The sequence below is a fragment of the Lepidochelys olivacea genome (genome assembly GCF_965140295.1).
Source record: "Lepidochelys olivacea isolate rLepOli2 genome assembly, chromosome: 7".
In the NCBI taxonomy this organism is placed as follows: domain Eukaryota; kingdom Metazoa; phylum Chordata; order Testudines; family Cheloniidae; genus Lepidochelys; species Lepidochelys olivacea.
Genome location: NC_140417.1, coordinates 51,303,799 through 51,322,737, shown reverse-complemented (window position 1 = coordinate 51,322,737; position 18,939 = coordinate 51,303,799). Strand labels below are relative to the sequence as shown.

General features: G+C 60.0%; 2 protein-coding genes across 3 annotated transcripts; one reads left to right on the top strand and one right to left on the bottom strand.

Annotated features, from left to right (window-relative positions):
- Positions 1-5,791: 5,791 nt before the first annotated feature.
- Positions 5,792-9,462, top strand: TCTA (T cell leukemia translocation altered). Its single transcript, XM_084634074.1, has 2 exons — positions 5,792-6,104; positions 8,043-9,462. Exons 1-2 carry the CDS (start codon positions 5,891-5,893, stop codon positions 8,066-8,068), a joined length of 240 nt encoding a protein of 79 aa, XP_084490200.1. The 5' UTR covers positions 5,792-5,890; the 3' UTR covers positions 8,069-9,462.
- Positions 9,463-10,196: 734 nt separating this feature from the next.
- AMT (aminomethyltransferase) lies at positions 10,197-18,718 on the bottom strand. Of its 2 annotated transcripts, XM_084634072.1 has the most exons (9): positions 18,556-18,715; positions 15,635-15,802; positions 14,163-14,243; positions 13,205-13,336; positions 12,820-12,898; positions 11,991-12,136; positions 11,641-11,821; positions 11,129-11,284; positions 10,197-10,824 (listed from the first exon to the last, which is right to left on the bottom strand). In XM_084634072.1, the coding sequence occupies exons 1-9, from the start codon at positions 18,649-18,651 to the stop codon at positions 10,646-10,648; spliced, it is 1,218 nt and encodes a 405-aa protein (XP_084490198.1). In that variant the 5' UTR covers positions 18,652-18,715; the 3' UTR covers positions 10,197-10,645. The 2 variants fall into 2 exon arrangements, with proteins under 2 accessions (XP_084490198.1, XP_084490199.1); XM_084634073.1 differs by lacking the exon at positions 11,129-11,284 and having other exon boundaries at positions 18,556-18,718.
- Between the last annotated feature and the right edge of the window lie 221 nt (positions 18,719-18,939).

Sequence of the window (18,939 nt, the reverse complement as noted above, 5' to 3'; positions counted from 1 at the left end):
ACTGGGCCCCAGATCCCTCCCCTACCACCCAGTCCCATGGCAGCACAGGGCCCCAGACTCCTTGTGACGTTATTAATATAACCTGTGACCATATTTTGCAATCACTGTTATATATTTGCAGCAAATATTGTATAAAGGCTGTCGTGTAAGGTGTCTATGGAAAGGTTATGATTTGCTAATTATGATATCGGTGTTTGTGTATCAGTTTGGTAGTTGAAGCTATGAATATTGGCTCTGTACTTGTATATCATAGAATATCAGGGTTAGAAGGGACCTAAGGAGGTCATCTAGTCCAACCCCCTGCTCAAAGCAGGACCAATCCCCAATTTTTGCCCCAGATCCCTAAATGGCCCCCTCAAGGATAGAACTCACAACCCTGGGTTTAGCAGGCCAATGCTCAAACCACTGAGCTATCCCTCCCCCAAATGTGTTTTGATTATGAAGTAGCCTTAGTAAAGCATTTGATCAGCTTCTTGAGAGATCCGACGAAGTGAGCTGTCGCTCACGAAAGCTTATGCTCAAATAAATTTGTTAGTCTCTAAGGTGCCACAAGTACTCCTTTTCTTTTTGCGAATACAGACTAACACTACTGGGAAGCCTGTCTTGAGAGAAGAATGTGCAAATTAAGTGCCCAATCAAGAAACACTTAACTGACAATGGATCTTGGAAGACTCCAATCCACATAAGAAGTCTTCCTGGGGACATTCAAGATAGCATGTAAGCAATGGCTGCCACCTGTAAAGAACTAAGTCATGCATGGACATGTGGCTTACCCATGTGACTCCATGTTCCATCTTGCTGCAGTGATCTTCCACAGGGCAGAGGATATAAAAGGCCCTGAAAACTCCTCCATCTTGTCTTCAGTCCTGCTTCTTGAGGGACTTTGCTACAAACTGAAGTTTTGAACAAAGGACTGAATGACCCATCCCAGCTGTGGACATACTCCAGAGACTTGATTTGAGGCCGCAGTTTATTTCACCACTGCTACAAGCCTGAACCAAGAACTTTGCCATTACTGTATGTAATTGATTCCATTTAACCAATTCTAGCTCTCATCTATATCTTTTTCCTTTTATGAATAAACCTTTTGATTTTAGATTCTAAAGGATTGGTAACAGTGTGATTTGTGGGTAAGATCTGATTTATATATTGACCTGGATCTGGGGCTTGGTCCTTTGGGATTGAGAGAACCCTTTTTCTTGTACTGGGGTATTGGTTTTCATAACCATTCATCCCCATAATGAGTGGCAATGGTGGTGATACTGGGAAACTGGAGTGCCTAAGGAAATTGCTTGTGTGACTTGTGGTTAGCCAGTGGGGTGAAACCAAAGTCTTCTCTGTTGGGCTGATTTGGTGTGCCTTAATAGTAAAGGAACTCCAACCTTGGGCTGTGACTGCCTTGCTCTAAGCAATTTGTCCTGAATTGGCACTCTGTTGGGTCCCGCCAGAACCAGCATCATTACACCCTTCCCCTCCCGCCCACTCCCATAGCAGCACCGGGCTCCGGACTCCTCTCAGCCCCTCAGCAGAGGGTCCTATGTGACCCACAACTCCTCCACCATCCGCCCACATGTCAGTGTCAGATCACCAGCCTCCAGGTGTGCTTTCATCTGGCTGACAGAGGTCGTGCCAGGAACACAGGGTGAGGGCAGCAAACACCAGGGCAGGCCTATAGAGCTCAGTGAGCCTTTGCCACAAGCACCAGTGGGCTCTGGGCATGGGGAGAGGGGTGGGGGAGGCCTCCATGGAGCTGTGGGGGTGATGGTACAGTGCAGGGGTGCGGTCAGTGTGGAGGTGGAGCCAGACTGTAGAGGGGGGGGAGGAGCGGAGTCAGGGCAGAAAGCAGGGGGTAGGGCTGGGCTGGGCTGTGAGGGGAGGGGAAGGGTCAATGGGGGTGGGGTGGAACTGGGCTGTGGGAGGAGGGGCACGGGCAGGGCCAGTGCGTGGGGGGGGGCACAACCTATGAGAGGAGGGGTGGGAGTCAGTGGGCGTGGGGCAGGCTGGAGGAAGAGGTGGGGGGGCCAGTGCAGGTGGGGTCTGAGCTGTGGGAGGAGGGGGCGGGCCAGTGAGCAGGGGCAGGCTGGGCTGTGAGAGGAGGGGCAGGGGCAGGGTAGGCTGTAAAGGGAAGGGCAGGCTCGGGGGGGGGGGGGAGGGACAGGGCTGTCCTTAGGATTTATGGGGCCCTCTGCATAGGGTTACCAGATACCAAATATGAAAAAACAGGACGGGCGTGGGGCGTAATAGGCCCCTATATAAGAAAAAGTCCCCAAAAATGGGACTGTCCCTTTAAAAATGGATGTCTGGTCAGCCTACCTATGCAGTATTATTAAACGGGTGCCCCTATGGCAGCCCAGGCTCGCAGCCCCCAGGGGGAGGGATGAAGCAGCAAAGGATACAGAGAAGCCCTGCCCACCTCACTGCGGCAGAGAGTCAGAGTTCCCCGCAGAGACCCCCCCGCCCCCGTACCTTCTCCCTCACACAGAATGTGCGGCGCAGGCGCATTTGGCTCTGTGAATATTGCCCCTGCCTAAGGACACTACAGCCCAAGCTGGGTGTGCGGGAGCCAACCTGCTCTTACCTACTGTCATGCGCAGTGTGTGAAGCTGCCACTTGTGGAGGCTAACTCCCCAGCTCACCTCTTCTGCATGTGGTCCCACCCATACTCCACTGCTGCTACACCCCAGGCCTTGCCCGCTCCCCACTGTCTTCATCCTCTCTTCCCTCCCCCTCCCTGCTCACCCCCTTCCAGCCAAATCCCTGAGCACAAATGAAGCAAATGACATTTGAAAAAAACACTTTTCTGCAATGTCTTTCTAAAGAAAATGAAGCATATTTTCCACTGCATGCCCCATGGGGAAGACTGGACATGCAGAAGGCACCTAATTAAAAGCACTAAATTTGGGAATAAAAAATGTCAGTCACAGGTTTTTTGATATGCCCTTGTTGCCAGCACCCAATGCCGAGAGGCAAAACAACAGCAGGGGTTGGTTCGCTACCCGGTATGCTTCACCCAATAATCACAACGGGGTGGAGAAGCAGAAAAGTTTATTTGAAGCTTCAAAAAGGTACAGGGAGAATAGAATCTCAAATCCTGCACACAGAGCAGGAAGTTACACAGGCTTTTTATACATCCTTTCTTCAGCATACTTATCCAATAGCAAGCTGCCCTAAGTATCCATATAGCCAGCCAATCCAGTTACCAGCTAGTTCCCTTGTTTTTTGTATCATTTGTTAAACTATACATAAAGCTGCTTTATTCAGCATTTTTCTTCAATATCTGCCCTGTTTGGCCTTGTTTAGTTTCAGGCAGTCTGACTCTGCAACATATTGTTGCAGATCCTCAGCATAACTGCTGCGAGTGCCTCCAGGCGGGGGGGCCAAGGACACTTGGGCCTAGTACGAGGGGGCTTCATCGACACTCGTGGTCTTCCATCCCCTCGAGTTACCTAGTGGCCATGTCCCAGTGTCCCCAACACCCTGACGTTTGTCAGAGATTTATTTGCAAAAATTTTGTAGCAAGGGTGAGTCAACTGTCTTGCTAAATACATCATTAAATATTATGGAATACATGATGCAGCTCTTCTGTTTTACATTTTCTTAATCAGTATTTCTAAGCTAATTTTATATTTTAAATGTACTCTTAAGCCTTCATAAAGTAATCATTCCAGATTACTACATATTTAACTCACTGAAACAGACATTATTTTAAATTAATCAATCACAGAGGTTTAGTGTGTTCGTAACAATGTTCACTGCTTTTAGAAAAAGGGAACACTAATTTACGTTGTGTGATCTCCATAACAATAGACATGTTTATGAAATTTCACCAACTTTAAAAATATGTTTCCAAAGATTTTAGCCATAACAAAGGATTTTATATCTATCTTGGTACTGATTTTGCTGGAGGGTTCTCTTAAAACTAGTTCATCAGATAGTCAGAAGTAAAGAAAGGGAAACTTTGCCCAGTTATCTCAGGGGTGGGCAAACTTTTTGGCCCTCGGGTCACATCGGATACAGAAATTGTATGGAGGGCTGGGTAGGAAAAGCTGGGGGAGGCTATGCCTCCCCAAACAGTGAGGTGTGGCCTGGCCCCCACTCCCTATCCAGCACCCTGGAATCCCCACCCCCATCCAACACCCCCCCTCCCCCCCAACTAGGCCCCTGGACTCCTGCATCCTATCCAACCTCTGCTGCTCCCCACCCCTCTATCCAACCCTCCCTGCTCTCCCTGCCCCATGTTACCTGTGAGGTGGGGGAAAAGGGGGGCTAAGTCCTTTCCCTGTGTGTTTTCCCTGCTCGGTTGGCTGCTCTCCCTGGCAGGCAGGCAGAGCTCGCTCACTGTCTGGCCTTGGCTGCTGGGGACAGGGGCCAAGCATGCTGGGGTGGAGGGGGGCCCTGGCTTGCTCTGCCCCTGTCCCCGGCAGCAGGGTCCAGGCCCCTTGACCGCCTCACTGCTTCTCGCCTCCCACCCCCGCAACTCCCCCTACTCCCTGACCGCAACGTCCTGGAACCCCAGGTCTGGCAGCAATATAGCCCTGCCACCCAGCCGGAGCTGCAGCCATGCTGCTCAGGCGCTGGGGGAACTGTGACTGCAAGGGAGGGGAGTAAAAGGGGAGGGGCCAGGGGTTAGCTTCTGTCCTGCTCACCACACTGCCCAAGGAATTGGGCTGGCTCCTCTGCAAGCCTGTCCTGACCCCGCTCCCTGGCAGGAGCTCAGGGGCCAGAGGGAAGGGTCCTGCTGGCTGGATGCCGCCCGCGGGCTGTAGTTTCCCCCCCTCTGAGCTGTCTGGAAGGAAAAGGGTGTTTGTCCCTTTAAGGGCTCTTTTCAAGGGGCAGGGGAGTGGGGAGTGGAAGGGAGAAAGGGATGGACAAAAAGGACAGGAAGACTTTGGAAGCAAGTTGTTTTTTACTATAGTAATTAAAATGTGTATATTAGATAAGGGTGGTCTTTTGAAGGATTTATTTTAAAAACTATATGTCTGAAGAGCCAAGCATTTAAAGCTAAAGATGATTTTGCATCTAAAGATCTGTGATTTTAAAATCTTCACCAACAAAATATTTTTAAAGCAAATTTTAAACTAAGGTCCTGTAGACTAACATGTTCTGAGTAAATATTACAGTAATGAACAACTGTTTTTGTTAGTAAATTCAGAAACTGACAGTATATACCTGGGAGTTGGCAAATGCCTGTTAAATGGCTTATTTACCCCTTGGATGGCTCTTTAACAGTTTCAATGTTGTGCTAATAGGTCTGGCAGGCTGGAAGGCTTTTTCATTTTAAGATACTAGATCCCTTCCAGAGTAAGAGTCACCAGGCTGCAGCAACCAGCTGTGGGAGCCTCCGGGAAGGGTCAGAACAGTGATAGGAAGAGGTGAGAGGATGGATAGTAAGACCCAGTGGTGCCCCAAATTTTCAGGTGCCTTACGCAGCCCCGTATTCCTAAGGATGGCCCTGGGGATCAGGGCCAGGCTGTTGGAGGAGTGGCAGGGCCCGTGCTGGGCACAGACTATGAGTGGGGAATGACAGGCGGAGCCCGTGAGCTAGGGGCAGGGCTGTGGGAGGAGGGGTGGGGCCAGTGGGGAGGCCGAACTGTGAGGGGAGGGGCCAGTGCGGTGGAGGGTGAGTTGTGGGACGAGGTGCAAGGTCGCTGCAGATGGGGGCCAGGTTATGAGAGGAGGGGCGGGACCACACTCTGGAGCGGGGGAACGCGGCCTGTGAGGGGCGGGGAGGGCATCGGGCGGGCGGGCTGCGGGAGGAGGAGCCGGGCTGCACCGGCTCCGCTCACTGTCTCAGGTTCACGGGGTGCTCCCCTTCAAGAGAGGACGGAAGCAATAGTACAGTTCTCGGCGCCTGCGCAGTGCAGTGCTCTGTCGGGGCCTGCGCAAGGCGATGGCCGCACCGTGGCTGAGCTGGGAGGCGCCGGGCCGGGCGCTGCGGGGCCTAGCCTGGCTGGGGCAGGAGTTCGCGGCCGACTGGGCGGCTCAGGACCTGCGGGCCGCGCTCTTCCAGCTGCTGTTGCTCTGGCTGGGCCTCAGCCTGCTGGGCATCCACCTTGCCTGGCGGCTCCACGGGGGCCGCGTCAGCCGCCTCTGCTGCCGCCCAGGTACGGGCCGAACCGAGCCCCCGATAACCTCCCCCGGGCTGGGCTGTATTGCTGCCCAGGTACGGGCCCCCTTCTCCCAGGATGAACCGAGCTCCCGGCCTGGGCCCCGAACCCGCCCCGGACTAGGCTCTGCTGCCGCCCAGGTACCGACCAAACCGGGCTGAATCAACCCCCCTGGCCGGGTCAAGCCGAACACCTGGGCTGGGTTGCCAGACAGGTACCGACCCGAAACCCCTGGGCCGAGCTCTGCTGCTGCCCTGGTACCGAACCGGACCCCTGGGCTGCGCCGCCGACCAGGTACCGACCTGAACCAAACCCTTGGCCGGACACCGAACCCTGGGCCAAGCTGCCGTCCAGGTGCTGACCCGAACTGCCTCCCCCGCTGGGCCGGGCTGCTGGCCAAGTATCAACCGAGCTGAACCTCCTGCTGCAGGCAGGGCTGACGCTCAGGTACTGACTGAGCTGTGCTATAGGGAATGTGGTGGAACCCGGCCCCCAGTAAGGGGCCAGCTCCAAATGCGGGAGTCCTGGAGGATGGCCCGTTGCCCAAAGTGCCATGCCCCTGGCGCTCCTGCCTAACCTGGGCAGTCCCAAGTACTGTCGGGGGCTGGGGTTGGAGCCAGCCCTGTCTCTGGCACCCAGATCCCAGCAGCATACCTGGGCAGAGCAGCCTAGGCACCTTGTGCCAGGCCCTGCCCCAGCAGCTGCCCGCCCCACAGTTTGAGTGGGCCTGGCTCCAGCTGTCAGGGAGAACTGGGGCTCCAAACGATGTAAGGCATAGGGCAGGGGGTTGCTGCTGGGCCTGGCCCTGGCCCTGGGAGACCGGTGCTCCTCTCAGGCTCTCCTGGGCTTGTTCGGGCAGGTAGCCTGTTCTGATTGGCTTCCCGCCCTCTCCCAGTGGCCTGTTGTGCACAGGTTTGTCCCATAGTACCACCGCTTCAGAGCCATTCCTCGTGGAATCTGGGCAGGGGACGTCTGTGTGCCTTGCCCTGGTGCCCATAGGGCTGAGTGACCCTGGGGAGAGGGTGAGACTGCCAGGGGCAGGGAACGGTGCTCTTCTTCACACTGTCTCACCTACAGGCTGGAGGGGGGCAGTGAGGACTAGGGCACACGCTGCTGCACGTCCCTGGCTGCTTGTGGGCCCGGGCCCCCGCCCACGCAGAGGAAATCCAGGAGCGCTGCACCATTGTCCAGGCAGCATGGAAGGGGCTGGCTTGTGTCCAGCAGCTCCCTGGTACCAAGGGGGGGAAACCAGGTGCTGGCCTGGCTGTGGCATGTGGAGCAGCTGTTAGGCATCATCTGAGTATCCTTCAGCAAGTTGCCTGTTGCCTGCCCCCTGCTGAGCCCTGTCTGGCCCTGCCCTGACTGCTCCTTCGCCTTGTTTCCAGGCAGAGGCAGCCAGAATGGAGGGACCCCCGCTGGTGCCTCATATTTCCCCACCTGGTGAGTGCTTCCGGCTGCTCAGTCCTGTGTTGCTCAGCAGGGGGCTTACAGGCATGGAGCCTGGCTGTGCTCCACCTCACCAGTTCGTAAGGCTTCTTCTCCAAGGGCAGCTCAGGCCTCAGAAACAGCTGGTCCTGGCCCATGCACTGCCAGAATGCGGGCTCTGAGATGGGCAGAAGCCCAGCTCTGCCAGCTGCTTCCCTGCCAGCAGGGGGAGCCTTGCCATGCCTGCCCTGGGTGGGGGTTACCTCAGTGGTGGCTCTCGTGCCCAGGCACTGCAGTGGGATGTATGGGTTGGCATGCCCTACTGGCAGTGCCCATCCCCACAGGATCTGTGTGCATGTGTGGAGTCTGCCAGAGGACTCCACCCATCCTTTCCCACTCTGACCCCAGGCTCTCTCCAGTCCTCTGAGCTGCAGGAGCTGAGCCTCAGGTGTCTGGGGCTTGCCCCAAAGCTCTGTCTATGGCGCCTGCTCTCTTCTTACCCTCCTGTAGGGACAGCTCAAGCAATGAGGCCATGAAGATGCACCGAGAATGAGGCATGGACGGATACGCTGGTGGGCAGGGGCGTACCTGGGACAGCTCCACCCATGGACCCAGTGCTGCCACCCAGAGAAACTGGCTTTGCACCTTCGCTGCATTGGAGACCGCAGCTATGTCACCTGTGGCCTAGCCGCTGGCTAGCAGGGAGCTGTGCAGCCACCTGGCCTGTGCCCATCCCAGCTGAACTCTGCATAGCCTCTCAGGCAGGGCAAGCTGTGATATCACCCCTGTGGTCACTTCTGGGGGCATCTGCACTGCCCCAAGCACATCAGCCCTTCCCCCTACCTGCCCCAAACAAAACAGGCCCCTGCAGTGGCCACAGGCCTGTGTCCCTGGTGTACATGGGGGGGGGGGGGCGGTCAATAGTCTGTGCCTCAGTGGTCCTCGTGCCCAGCTTAAATCCTCCCTGAGCACATGCTCCTGAGCACATGCTCCCAGCCCCTTCCCCCAGCTCTTGTCCACTGCTGCCCCCACCACTGATGAGCCGAAAGCCTTCTCATGCCCCAGCCCCTTCCAGGGAAAATTGCCCCAATCCCCCCTTTCCTGCTGCCAAGCCCCCTCCTTTGCCCCCAGGGACTGTGTGCCTCATACACCTGTACCACTTCCTGCCCCAGCAGCCAAGGTGGGAGGTCCCACTCCCTGCTGCTAGAACTCCTTTGCTCCCTGCGACCCAGGCCCCTGAGGAACTGCAGCTGCTCCTCAGAGGGGCAGAATTCTGCTCCTGGGCACAGGGGATCTGCGGGGCAGGATGGCAGCGCCTGTCACCATCCCACTGGTTACATGGCGTGGGAGCAGAGAGCTGAGCTGCCCACCTCCCTGGGGTTTGGTGGTGTGGTGGGCCTTGGGACAGCACCTGGCTGCTCTTACCCTGTTCATTGTCTCATAGCAGTGTTGGAGTGATAGCCCACTGGCATCTGGGCAGCAACACTACCAGCTTCCACACAACACCCCCCATGCCATCTGCCTGGGCCAGGTGAGGCCTTCCTAGGTCAGTGCCCTCTGCCAAGGTGCCAGCCCTTGGGATCAGAGTGGGAACAGCATGCCCATGGCAAACCCAGCCTAGGGGCCAGGGTGCCTCTCAGGGCAGTAGGAATAGCTGGCCCCAGGTACTTTCAGCCCCACCTGCAGTGAGCAAGGGTCTCTCCAAGCTCAGGAGGGGGCAGGGCTCAGAGGCAGCACCTGGCTAATGGCCTGGCAGGCACATAGTGGCACAACTGGGGTTGGAGCCTGGTATCTGTATCCCAGGCTAGGCCCTTAGCCCCAGGGCCACCTGCTGTCCCTCTGCACCCTGCCAGGCCCTGGCTAAGGGTGCTGGCCTGGCTCCTGTGGCCTTGCTGGTACCTGCTGGCTGGATTAAATCCCTCTGCTGTGATCATGCTGCCATTCCATTACTGGGGGGGACTGCGTCCATCCTGGCTCTCTGTGACCCTGTCCCTGGAGGAGGGGACCCCTGCTCCTCAGGGAGATGCTGTCCTAGCTGGCGGATGCTGTTGCTCTTCAGGCATTTGGAGCAACTGCCTTGAACCACTTGCCCTCTTCCAGCAAGGGATGGGGGCTCCCTGGTCTCACCCCCTGCTGGGGGCAAGGGCAGGAGCATGAAGCGGACGCATGCCATGCTGGGGGGAGGGGTTGGGGGGCACAACCCCCATGGCTGCTTTTGAAAAGGCCTGTGGTTGGGCCCTGCTGGCACAGGGCTGGCCTTAGGCACTCTAGTTTAGGCACCCTTAGGCACCCTAGTTTAGGCACCCTTAGGCACCCTAGGTCCCACCCTTAGGCACCCTAGGTCCCACAGCCCCAGTGTGCCCAGTCTCTTTCCCCCTTTCTCATGGGAGCGAAGTGTGCTGGCCCCTTTGCCTGCAGGGCCAGGTGGCATGTACCACCCCAGTGCAAGGCTAGCTCTCCAGTGGGCTGAGCTGTTCTCCCCAGCTCTGCCACTGCCCCTGGCAGGCCCCATTGGGGATTATGGGCTCCAGGCCAGTGGGGGACCCAGAATACTCAGAAGCCACATGTGAGCAGTGGCGGCTGAAGGCTGTTGTCCAGCCTGTGCCCGCTGGGTACTGCACACCGCCAGCCTAGCATGGATAAAGACGAGTGGCAGAGCAGGAATGGAGTCAGGGGGTCTTTAATGGAGAATCACAGCCCAATTACAGAGAAGGGGGACGCCCAGGCAGGCCGGGGCAGCAGAGGGGCTCTCACCTTGCCAGCCCATTGCCCATCAGCATTTGGCATACAAGCGGCAGGCCAGAGCATGTCTGGACAAAGGGCACAGCTGAGAGGCTGCCCCCCCAGACCACCAACAGACTGGCCTGGTTTGACATCGGCCTCAGATGGGGCTGCAAGCTACATGCCCTTGGCATTGGCATTGGCTGGGCAGTGCATGGCTGGACATTGGCTCTGTGCCCCTGGCGAGGCCCAGCCTTGCTTGGACAGGTGGCACTGTGGGCCCAGGCTGTCCTCTGGGGAGTCCTGACTGGGGATGTGGCCTTTCATGTAGGGCAGAGAGGTACATGCTGATTGGTTGGGGTGCGTGGGAGGCGTGGCTTGCCAGCAGTGCCTCACTTGAGCATGTGGTAGCGGGTGGGCACAAAGGGCATCCTGGTGACCAGGGCAGGGCAGCTCTTCTTCCGCACCTCCACAGCCAGCACCGTGCCCACCCGGCTCTGCTCACCTTCCACATAGCCCATGGCCACGTTCTTCTTCAGGCAGGGAGAGGGGCAGCCACTGGTCACTTTGCCTGGGCACAGGAAGCACAAGTGGTAGGTTAGCATGGGAACAGCCATGCCAGCCCCCCACCACTGCCAGCAGACCCCAAACATACAGCTGTGCCATCCTCCTTGATGTGGGGCCCAGCTAGTGAGCTTTGCAGGTCGGAGCCTATCACACAGGGGAGACGGACATGCCAAGCGTGCTAGGGTCAGGGTCCTGCCCCCTGGGCTGCAGCACAGTGAGGGGAAGGGAGGCCCATGTAAGTGGGCTAATGAAGGGCTAGCCAGGCCCAAGCACCCCACAAGGGCCGCATTCCTGCCTGCCCCACCTACCGATGGGCCTGCCCTCCAGGCTCAGGATGGGCATGTGTGGACGGATGGGGGGGCCCGTGGAAATCAGCCCCACGCGCTTGCGCTTCACCTTCCCTTTGATCTGGGGAACAATGACCCTGGCACCGGGGAAATCCATGGCCACCCGGCGCCGCTTCCCTGCAGACAGCAAGACAGGCCAAGTTAGGGGGTTGGCCACCCCTCCCCCACACCACCAGCACTCCAAACCCTGTCCCACCCCCATCCACTGGCCCTCTAGGTGTCTGGCCAGCCCCCCATGCCCTGGCACTCTGGGGGCCCGGCCAAGCCCCCCATGCACCAAGTGCCCCACAACCTATTCCCCCCCAACCACAAGGGCTCTCACTGTCCCTGTGTCTCCATTCCCCAAGGCAGCTAGCACCCTTGTACCAGCCTCCAGTCCCCATACCAGTCTCACCCACCCCCCAAGGTGCTCCTCACAGCTGTTAAGGTGCCCAGGCCCTGCCATGCCTGCCCTGCTCCTTGCCCCTTCCTACCCAGGGTCCACACCAGAGCCGCCTCCACAGGCGTGGTCGTCTCGTCAATGTCGTTGCCATAGAGACAGAGCCCCGCCTCCAGGCGCAGGCTGTCCCTGGCCGCCAGCCCTGCCAGCTGCACTTGTGGGTCCCTGAGCAGCAGCTCCACCAGCTCCACCACGCGCCCGACGGGCACCGAGATCTGAGCCAAGCAATGGCAGGCATGGTAAGTTCCAGCTTCCTCCCACCAGGCAGTGCCTGAGCCAGCACCATGCCACCCATGGGACACTTCGCCCCCTCCCTGCCCCACCAGGGCCGCTTCTGCTTTGGTACCTCCGCCCTCCCCTCCCCTGGGCCTGGCAGCATGGTACCTCGATGCCATCCTCTCCGGTGTAGCCGCAGCGTGTCACCCTACAGCCTGGCACGCCAAACACGACCATCACCACACTACTCATGAAGGACAGCTTGGCCAGGTCATCTGACACGCCTGTCTGCAGCACCCGCACCGCCGAGGGACCTGGGCACAGAGAGCACAGGAGGAGCTCAGTGTGAGCCTCAGCATCCCGGGGATAGCGCCCACCCTGGCAGGGCACAAAGGACTTGGGGTGGAGCCGGCAGGGGAATTTTCAGTATGTCTGACTCTCAACAAATGGGCATTTCCTGCTAGCCCCCCGCTGCTCTCTCAACGCTGCCCCACACAGCCATTCTGCCAGGGCCTGCCTGCCTGGCAGGCTGCCACGTACTGGGCCCCAGGGCTGCCCGACCCCCACCAGGCAGGTTTTGTTCCAAGTTTCACCAGTCCTGTAAGAGATTGAGCGAGTCAGCATTTCTGACCCACCCCCACCTCTGGGACAGCTCTGCCCAGGAATGATGGGCCTTGATCCTCACCTGGCGACCCCCCATACCAGGGCAGTGCTGCTTGTGTTTGCCAACTCCCCCCTGCACTGGTGGGGGATGGGGGGGAGCACAGCAGGGCCGAGGGGTCTGTGCCATCAGATTCTCTCTACAGGACATCCTGCCCCATTCCCATGCCCTTGGGGAGTCCCACCTTGGCTTGGCCAGCCTGGCAGTAGAGCCAGCACCATCAGCTCCGGCCATGGCAGGAACTCCGAACCAGGGTGACCCCAATGGGGAAGGGGCTGTCAGTGCAGGGCCCTGGTGTAGGGACATGCTGGCAGCCCAGGGTGGGCAGCCTGTTACCTTGCAGAGCCAGCAGCGCGTTCTCAGAGACCTCCAGGTGCACATCACTGCCTGCAGCCCGCAGCTCTTCTGCTCGGCCCTGGAACGGAGACAAGCACAGGTGAGAACAGGGCATGCAGAGCAGGGATAGAGCCCAGCTCCTGAGGGCCAGGTCAGCAGCCAGACCCTGGACCACCATCAGACCTGCCTCCAGCCCTGCACGGGGGATGGATTCTTCCGCCTCTGCTATTCAGGGAGCCCCCTGGCAGCCAGGGCTGCAGCTCCATGGGGAAGGGCACCAGCAGGGTAGCACCAGCACAGCAGGGAGAGAGCAGGCGCCCAGCAATGATCCCATTCTCAGGGTCACTGCAGGGTCCAGGCAGGGGGTGCCCAGCCGCACACATACCTGCATCAGGACCCAGTCCTTGTCCCTGCAGCCTGCGTTGGACACCACATAGAGGTGCTGCTCCGAGGTGCTGGTCACGATCAGGTCGTCGAGGATGCCTCCCTCCTCGTTAGTGAAGAGAGACAGGGTGCCCTGCGAGCGAGGCCATGCTGAGCCTGAGCAGCCACAAGTCACAGAGCAGACCTGTCCCTGCCCGCCCCCCACCTTTGAAACTCCAGGCAAGGCCACAGATCACCAGCATGCCATGCAGTGTCTCCTAATGGCCCTTCAGTGAAAGATCCCTGCAAGCCCAGCCCTGGGCTCCCCCCATCTGCTGGTGCCCCTCACTCCCGACCACACCCCTGCGAGCCCAGCCCTGGGCTTCCCCCAGCTCTGCTGGTGCCCCTCACTCCTGACCGCAGCCCCCTGGTAGCCCAGCCTCGGGTCTCTCTCTAACTGAACAGAGGATGGGGTTGGTTTCGTGATGGATTTGTGCTATGGGACCCCCCCCAGCTCTCTGACCCCATGGCCAGAGCAGGATGGGCAGGCAGCTGAGGTGGCCACGTCTCCTGTGATGAATGGGGCAATTTTCTGCGCTTGTTATGAACCATCTGACTCGGGACCTACCCATGTGGCGTCACTACCCCAGAGGGGAGAAGCGATTTGCTCCCTGGGACATGGAAGGTGTTGGAGTCACAGAGTCACCAGGGCTGCCTGGGCCCAGATCAACACATTGGCTCCTAGGTGAGCTCCTCGCCCCACTCAGCAGGGAGCTGAGTGCCCCACGGGGCATATGGCAGGAGCTGCCAGGCTGCTGCTGCACACAGAGCAGGGGCAGAGGGGGGCTAGGGCTAGGGCTCCCCACAACGGTAGCTCTGCCCATGCCCAGGCTGCCCTAAAACCCACTGCTGTTTTCTCCAGGGCACTACAAAGACTCCTGGCCATGGGGATGGGGGAGGGCATCTCACACCCACTGTACCTGGTCTGGTTTCAGCTCTGCAATGTCCCCAACCACCAGGCTCTCCATGAACTTCACCCGGTCCCGGCCAAACACCTTGGTCTGGAAAGGAGACATTGCTGAGGGTCTTGTCTCCGCTGGCTGGCCAGGCAGCTGGCTTGGACTGCAGGGCGGTTTCATTGCCATGTAGATGTTCTGGCTCCAGCTGTATCCCAGCTCTGGGGCCCTCCCACCTCGCAGGATCCTGGCTCCAGCCTAAACCTGGACTTCTACACGGCAATTTAACAGCCCCTCGTGCCAGTCCCATGACCCACATCAGATGGCATGGGCCAGCTGTGGGCATCTCCAGCATGGGCACAGCTTGAGACCAGCTTGCCAGCCCTGCTCCATAGCCATTAAGACATGCCCAGCTCCCATCACAGAGAGCCCCGTGACGGCTCTGCTCCCCCACCCCCATCGCAGAGAGCCCCCTGCTGGCCTTACCCCCCAACTCCATCACAGAAAGCTGTGCACCGGCCCAGGCCCCCACCCCATCACAAAGAGCCCCGCACCAGCCGTGCCCTCTCCACCCCCATCGCAGGGAGCCCCACGCCAGCCCGGAATCCTCCACCCCTATCGCAGAGACCCCTGCACCAGCCCAGCCCCCCACATTTCAGAGAGCCCCGTGCCAACCCTGCCCCCTCCATCCCCATCGCAGGGAGCCCCATGCTGGCCCTGTCCCCTCCACCCCCATTGCAGGGAGCCCCACGCCGGCCCTTCCCACTCATCACAGTGAGCCCTAAATCGGCCCAACCCCCCGCATCTCAGAGAGCCAGCCTTGCCCCCTCCACCCCCATCGCAGGGAGCCCAGCGGCGGCCCAGCCCCCCGCATTGCAGAAAGTCCCCCCCAGCTCCAGCCCCACCGCATCGCAGAGAGCCCAGTGTCGACCCTGTCCCTCCCCCATCAGAAAGAGCTCCATGCCGGCCCTGCCTACCCCCTCTCCAGCATCACAGAGAGCCCCATGCCAGCCTTGCCCCCGTCTCCTCCGCCATTGCAGAGAGCCCTGTGCCAGTCCAGCCATTGCAGAGAGCCCTTCGCCGGTCCAGCCCCGCCCCCGCCATTGCAGAGAGTCCTGCCCTGCCCCTGCTGGCAGGGCTGGGTACTTGTGTATTAAGATATTTTTAAGGTGCCCAATGCAAGCGGGGGAGGACGAGTGAGCTAGGACTCCTGGGTTCCATTCTCTGCTCTGCCCTAATACGCTGTGCAGCCTGGCTGAGTCCCTGCCCTGTTTCAGGAGGGCCACAGCTGTAGTCACACCCCTAAGATCTGACTCTGGGCAGTGCTGGCTGGCCCTGCTTGGGCCTCAGTTTCCTCATCTCGGGGTGTCTTCAGGCTCGTCTACAAGGTGAGCGGATGCACAGCAAATGGGGTGTACAGCTTCCTGGCCTGCATGCAGCCAGGCTGTGAGCACAGGGGACCCTTGGCGGGGAGCGGCTGGGGCGGGCGATGCTACCTGCAGCATGTGGGAGACGTCAAAGAGGGAGCAGTGCCGGCGCGTGTGCAGGTGGGACTCCAAGTGGCTCAGTGCGTACTGCACGGGCATGCTCCAGCCAGCGAAGTTCACCATCCTGCCGCCCTGCTGCTGGTGGAAGGCGTGGAGGGGCGTCTGCTTCAGGCTGTCCTGCAGGGCGAGAGGGGGCCGGATCAGGTCGGCCCTGGCACTAGAACCCCCCAGCAAGAGGGGCTGGGCTTGGCACCTGGCACAGAGCCACAGGTCCAGGGCACAGCATGGCTCCCGGCCAGGAAGGGTCGATGGGCACTGCCCCAGGGCAATGTTCCTGTCACGGGGCATGTTACCATCTGAGGACCGCGCTGGCAGTCAGAGCTCGGGCACCCTCCTGTGAGACATGGCTGAACCTTCAGCTGACCCCCAGTAATGCCCCTGTGGGCAGAATGGAGAGAGGATGGCACAGACCAGCTGGTACCTCAGCCACACTTGCGCAGTGGCAGCCCCTCCCTGAACAGCTTGGGGCTAGCTCGCAGGGTCTCCCTGCGCTGCCCCCAGGCTGGGAGCATACCCAGGCTGAAGGCTCTGTCCCCCCACCACCCTGCTGCTCCTCCCTGCCCAATGCCAGCCTCAGTTTGCAGGGCTGTGCCCCAGACCAAGGGACGCCAGCTGGCACCACAGTGGGGCACTGGCAGCCCTGCCCCACTGTAACCCCAGTGCCAGGCATGTCTGGAACCAGGGATGCAGGCTCCAGGGGAGACCACCTCAGTCTTGCTGGGGAACCCCCAGGCTTCCCCCTTTAGTCTCAGTGCATGGCTACAGCCCGGTCAGCGTGAGCCCCTCCCCCCGGACCTGCTCCAGATGGGGAAGGTCTGGGGGGCACTCTGCTCCCGGCTCTGGGCTCCCATTCCAGAAGTTTTAGCAGCACGTGTCTATGCCAGCTGAGGCCTCGGGCTGCAGAGCTGGCTCGGACACTCATCTTGAGGCACAAGAGGGGCTCCCCAAGAGGCCCCAGAATGGAGAGGAGCCCCCAGGCTGGCTGCCAGGGCCCCGGCTCAGAACCAGGCTGCAGGTCTGAGCCCATGTGGATTTTCCAAGAAGGGGAACCTGCCCCAGTGCCAGACCCAAAGACTGGACTAATGGGAACGTTCAGCCGCCAGGTTTCTGGGTCCTCCCACCCCTCCCTGTAGCGCTGTACCCCACACTGTAGGGGCCAGGACCCCCAGGATTCGGCCATGCTCCCCAGGCTGGCACAGAACAGGCAGCAGGGGACACAGCACCCCCTGCCACCCCCACCGTGGTCATGCCCAGCAGGAGAGAGATGGCTTTGAGGGGGAGCTGCAGTGCCAGCCTGGCAGCACCGTGCTGCAGCAGCATCCCCTTCCCTACATGCCAAGAGCTGCCAACACTCAGCACAAGGCTGGACTCCCCTTTCTGGCTGCGTCGGCTCCCTGTGGCGTGACGGACACAGCCCCCGCAACCCGCCGAGAAAGCCAGAACCCCAGGCTGGGGTCCATGGTGCCTCCCTGATGGATGGAGGGGAGCGGGGCATCCTTGCTCGGGGGGGACACGACGAGGGCTATATTTACTGATGGCAGAGCCCAGGGCTGTGTGCACTGATCAAGGGGAGCTCCTGCCCTTTGCCCAGCACGTGCCCTTCATTATCGGTAATTGGCATATCCAAGGTCACTGCGGGGGAGGTGTCCTGCTGCCCTATCTCTTGCTTCGCTCCCCCCTCCACCAGGTCTCTCTGGCCCCTGCTCTTTGCCAGTCTCCCACCCCTACCCTGCCTGCAGAGAGATCAGTAGGAAGAGTCCACATTCATCATTAGGGTTCAGAGTTGGCACCAACACAGGCTCACCCCAATCCCCGGGGCAGGCTCTCTGCACACTCAGGCAGCCACCACCACAGCAGGGGCACAGAGGTGCAGAGGGCAGCTGGAGGAGCAAAAGGAGAGCAGCTGGGAGGTGTAGTCTGAGGGGACAGGGCATTTGGGAGTAGGGGGGGCACACCAGTCAGGGGGAACAGGGGGTACAAAGAACAGTCAGGAGACATATGGGAGACAGACACAGGGGGCATAGTCCCGAAGGCTAGTGGGGGCAGTAGAGGGACACGTAGGAGGGGGCAGTTGGGTGGGGCCGTATGGGGGGTAGGTTAGGGAGGGGGCAAGGGGATTCTCTACAGCAGCCCCAGCTACAAATTAAATTTGTTTTTATCCCAAAGCCAGGATGTAGGGAGGAAGTGCAAAGTCAGGGGCCTGGAGGGGGTGTTCACCAGCAGTCAGGGGGGTGGCAGTTGGGGGGGTTGTGTATTGGGGTGGTGGGGGGTGGTAGTGGGCAGTGGGGGGTCAGGGGTGGGATTTGGGGGGCAGCAGAGGAGCAGGGGGAGCTCAGGGGAAATTAGGGGGTTGGAGTTTGGGGGTGTTGGGTATCGGAGCCAGGGAGTAGGGGTTGGGAATCAGGGGTAAAGGGTGGGGAATTGGGGGTGGGTGTCAGGGAGTACCAGGGCAGCAGGGGGGTCGGAGTTGGGAGTGGTGGGAGGGTCGGAGCAGAAGTTGGGGGCTGTGGAGGGGCAGTCAGGGGGTGTCAGGTATCAGGGGCAGCAGGTATTGGGGAGCAGTATGGGGTCTGGGTTGGGAGTGGGGGGGAGGATTCAGGGGTGGGGGCTGGGACTCAGGGGGCAGGAATTGGGGGTGGGAGTCAGGGAGTATCGGGGGTCGGGGTGGAAGTTGGGGGCCATGGAAGAGCAATCAGGGGGTGTCGGGTATCGGGGGCATGGGGAGGGTCGAGGCGGAAGTTGGTGGTGGTGGAAGGGGCAGTCGGGAGTTGGGGCAGTGGGGACCGGAGCCCGGGACAGTGCCTGCGCAGGACACAGGCCGGACTATGGGGGTTGCACCCGGACGCCGGGGTCCCCCCGCCCCCGCTCACCGGCCCGGAGCTGCAGCAGCGCCGCCGCCCGCCCGCCCCGGGCTCCAGGCCCCGGGGTCTGACCCGCAGCGCAGTCCGGCCGCCCGCCCGCAGCATCCCGCAGCCTCGGATCCCGGGCCTGCCCCCGGCACTGCAGGTTGGGAAATGGGGCCGCCAGGGGAAGAGGGGTTTAACGCCGGGGGAGGGGATAACTCGGGGGAGCTGCGGGGGGGGGGGAGCTGCGGGAAAGGGGATTAGCAGCGGGGGGAGGGGTTTAACGCACCGAGGGAACTGCGGAGGGAGGGAATTAACTCGGGGGAGCTGTAGGGGGAGGAGATTAATGCGGGAGAGGAGAGCTCCGGGGGGAGGGGTTTAACGCGGTGTGGGGAGGAGCAGCGCGGGGGG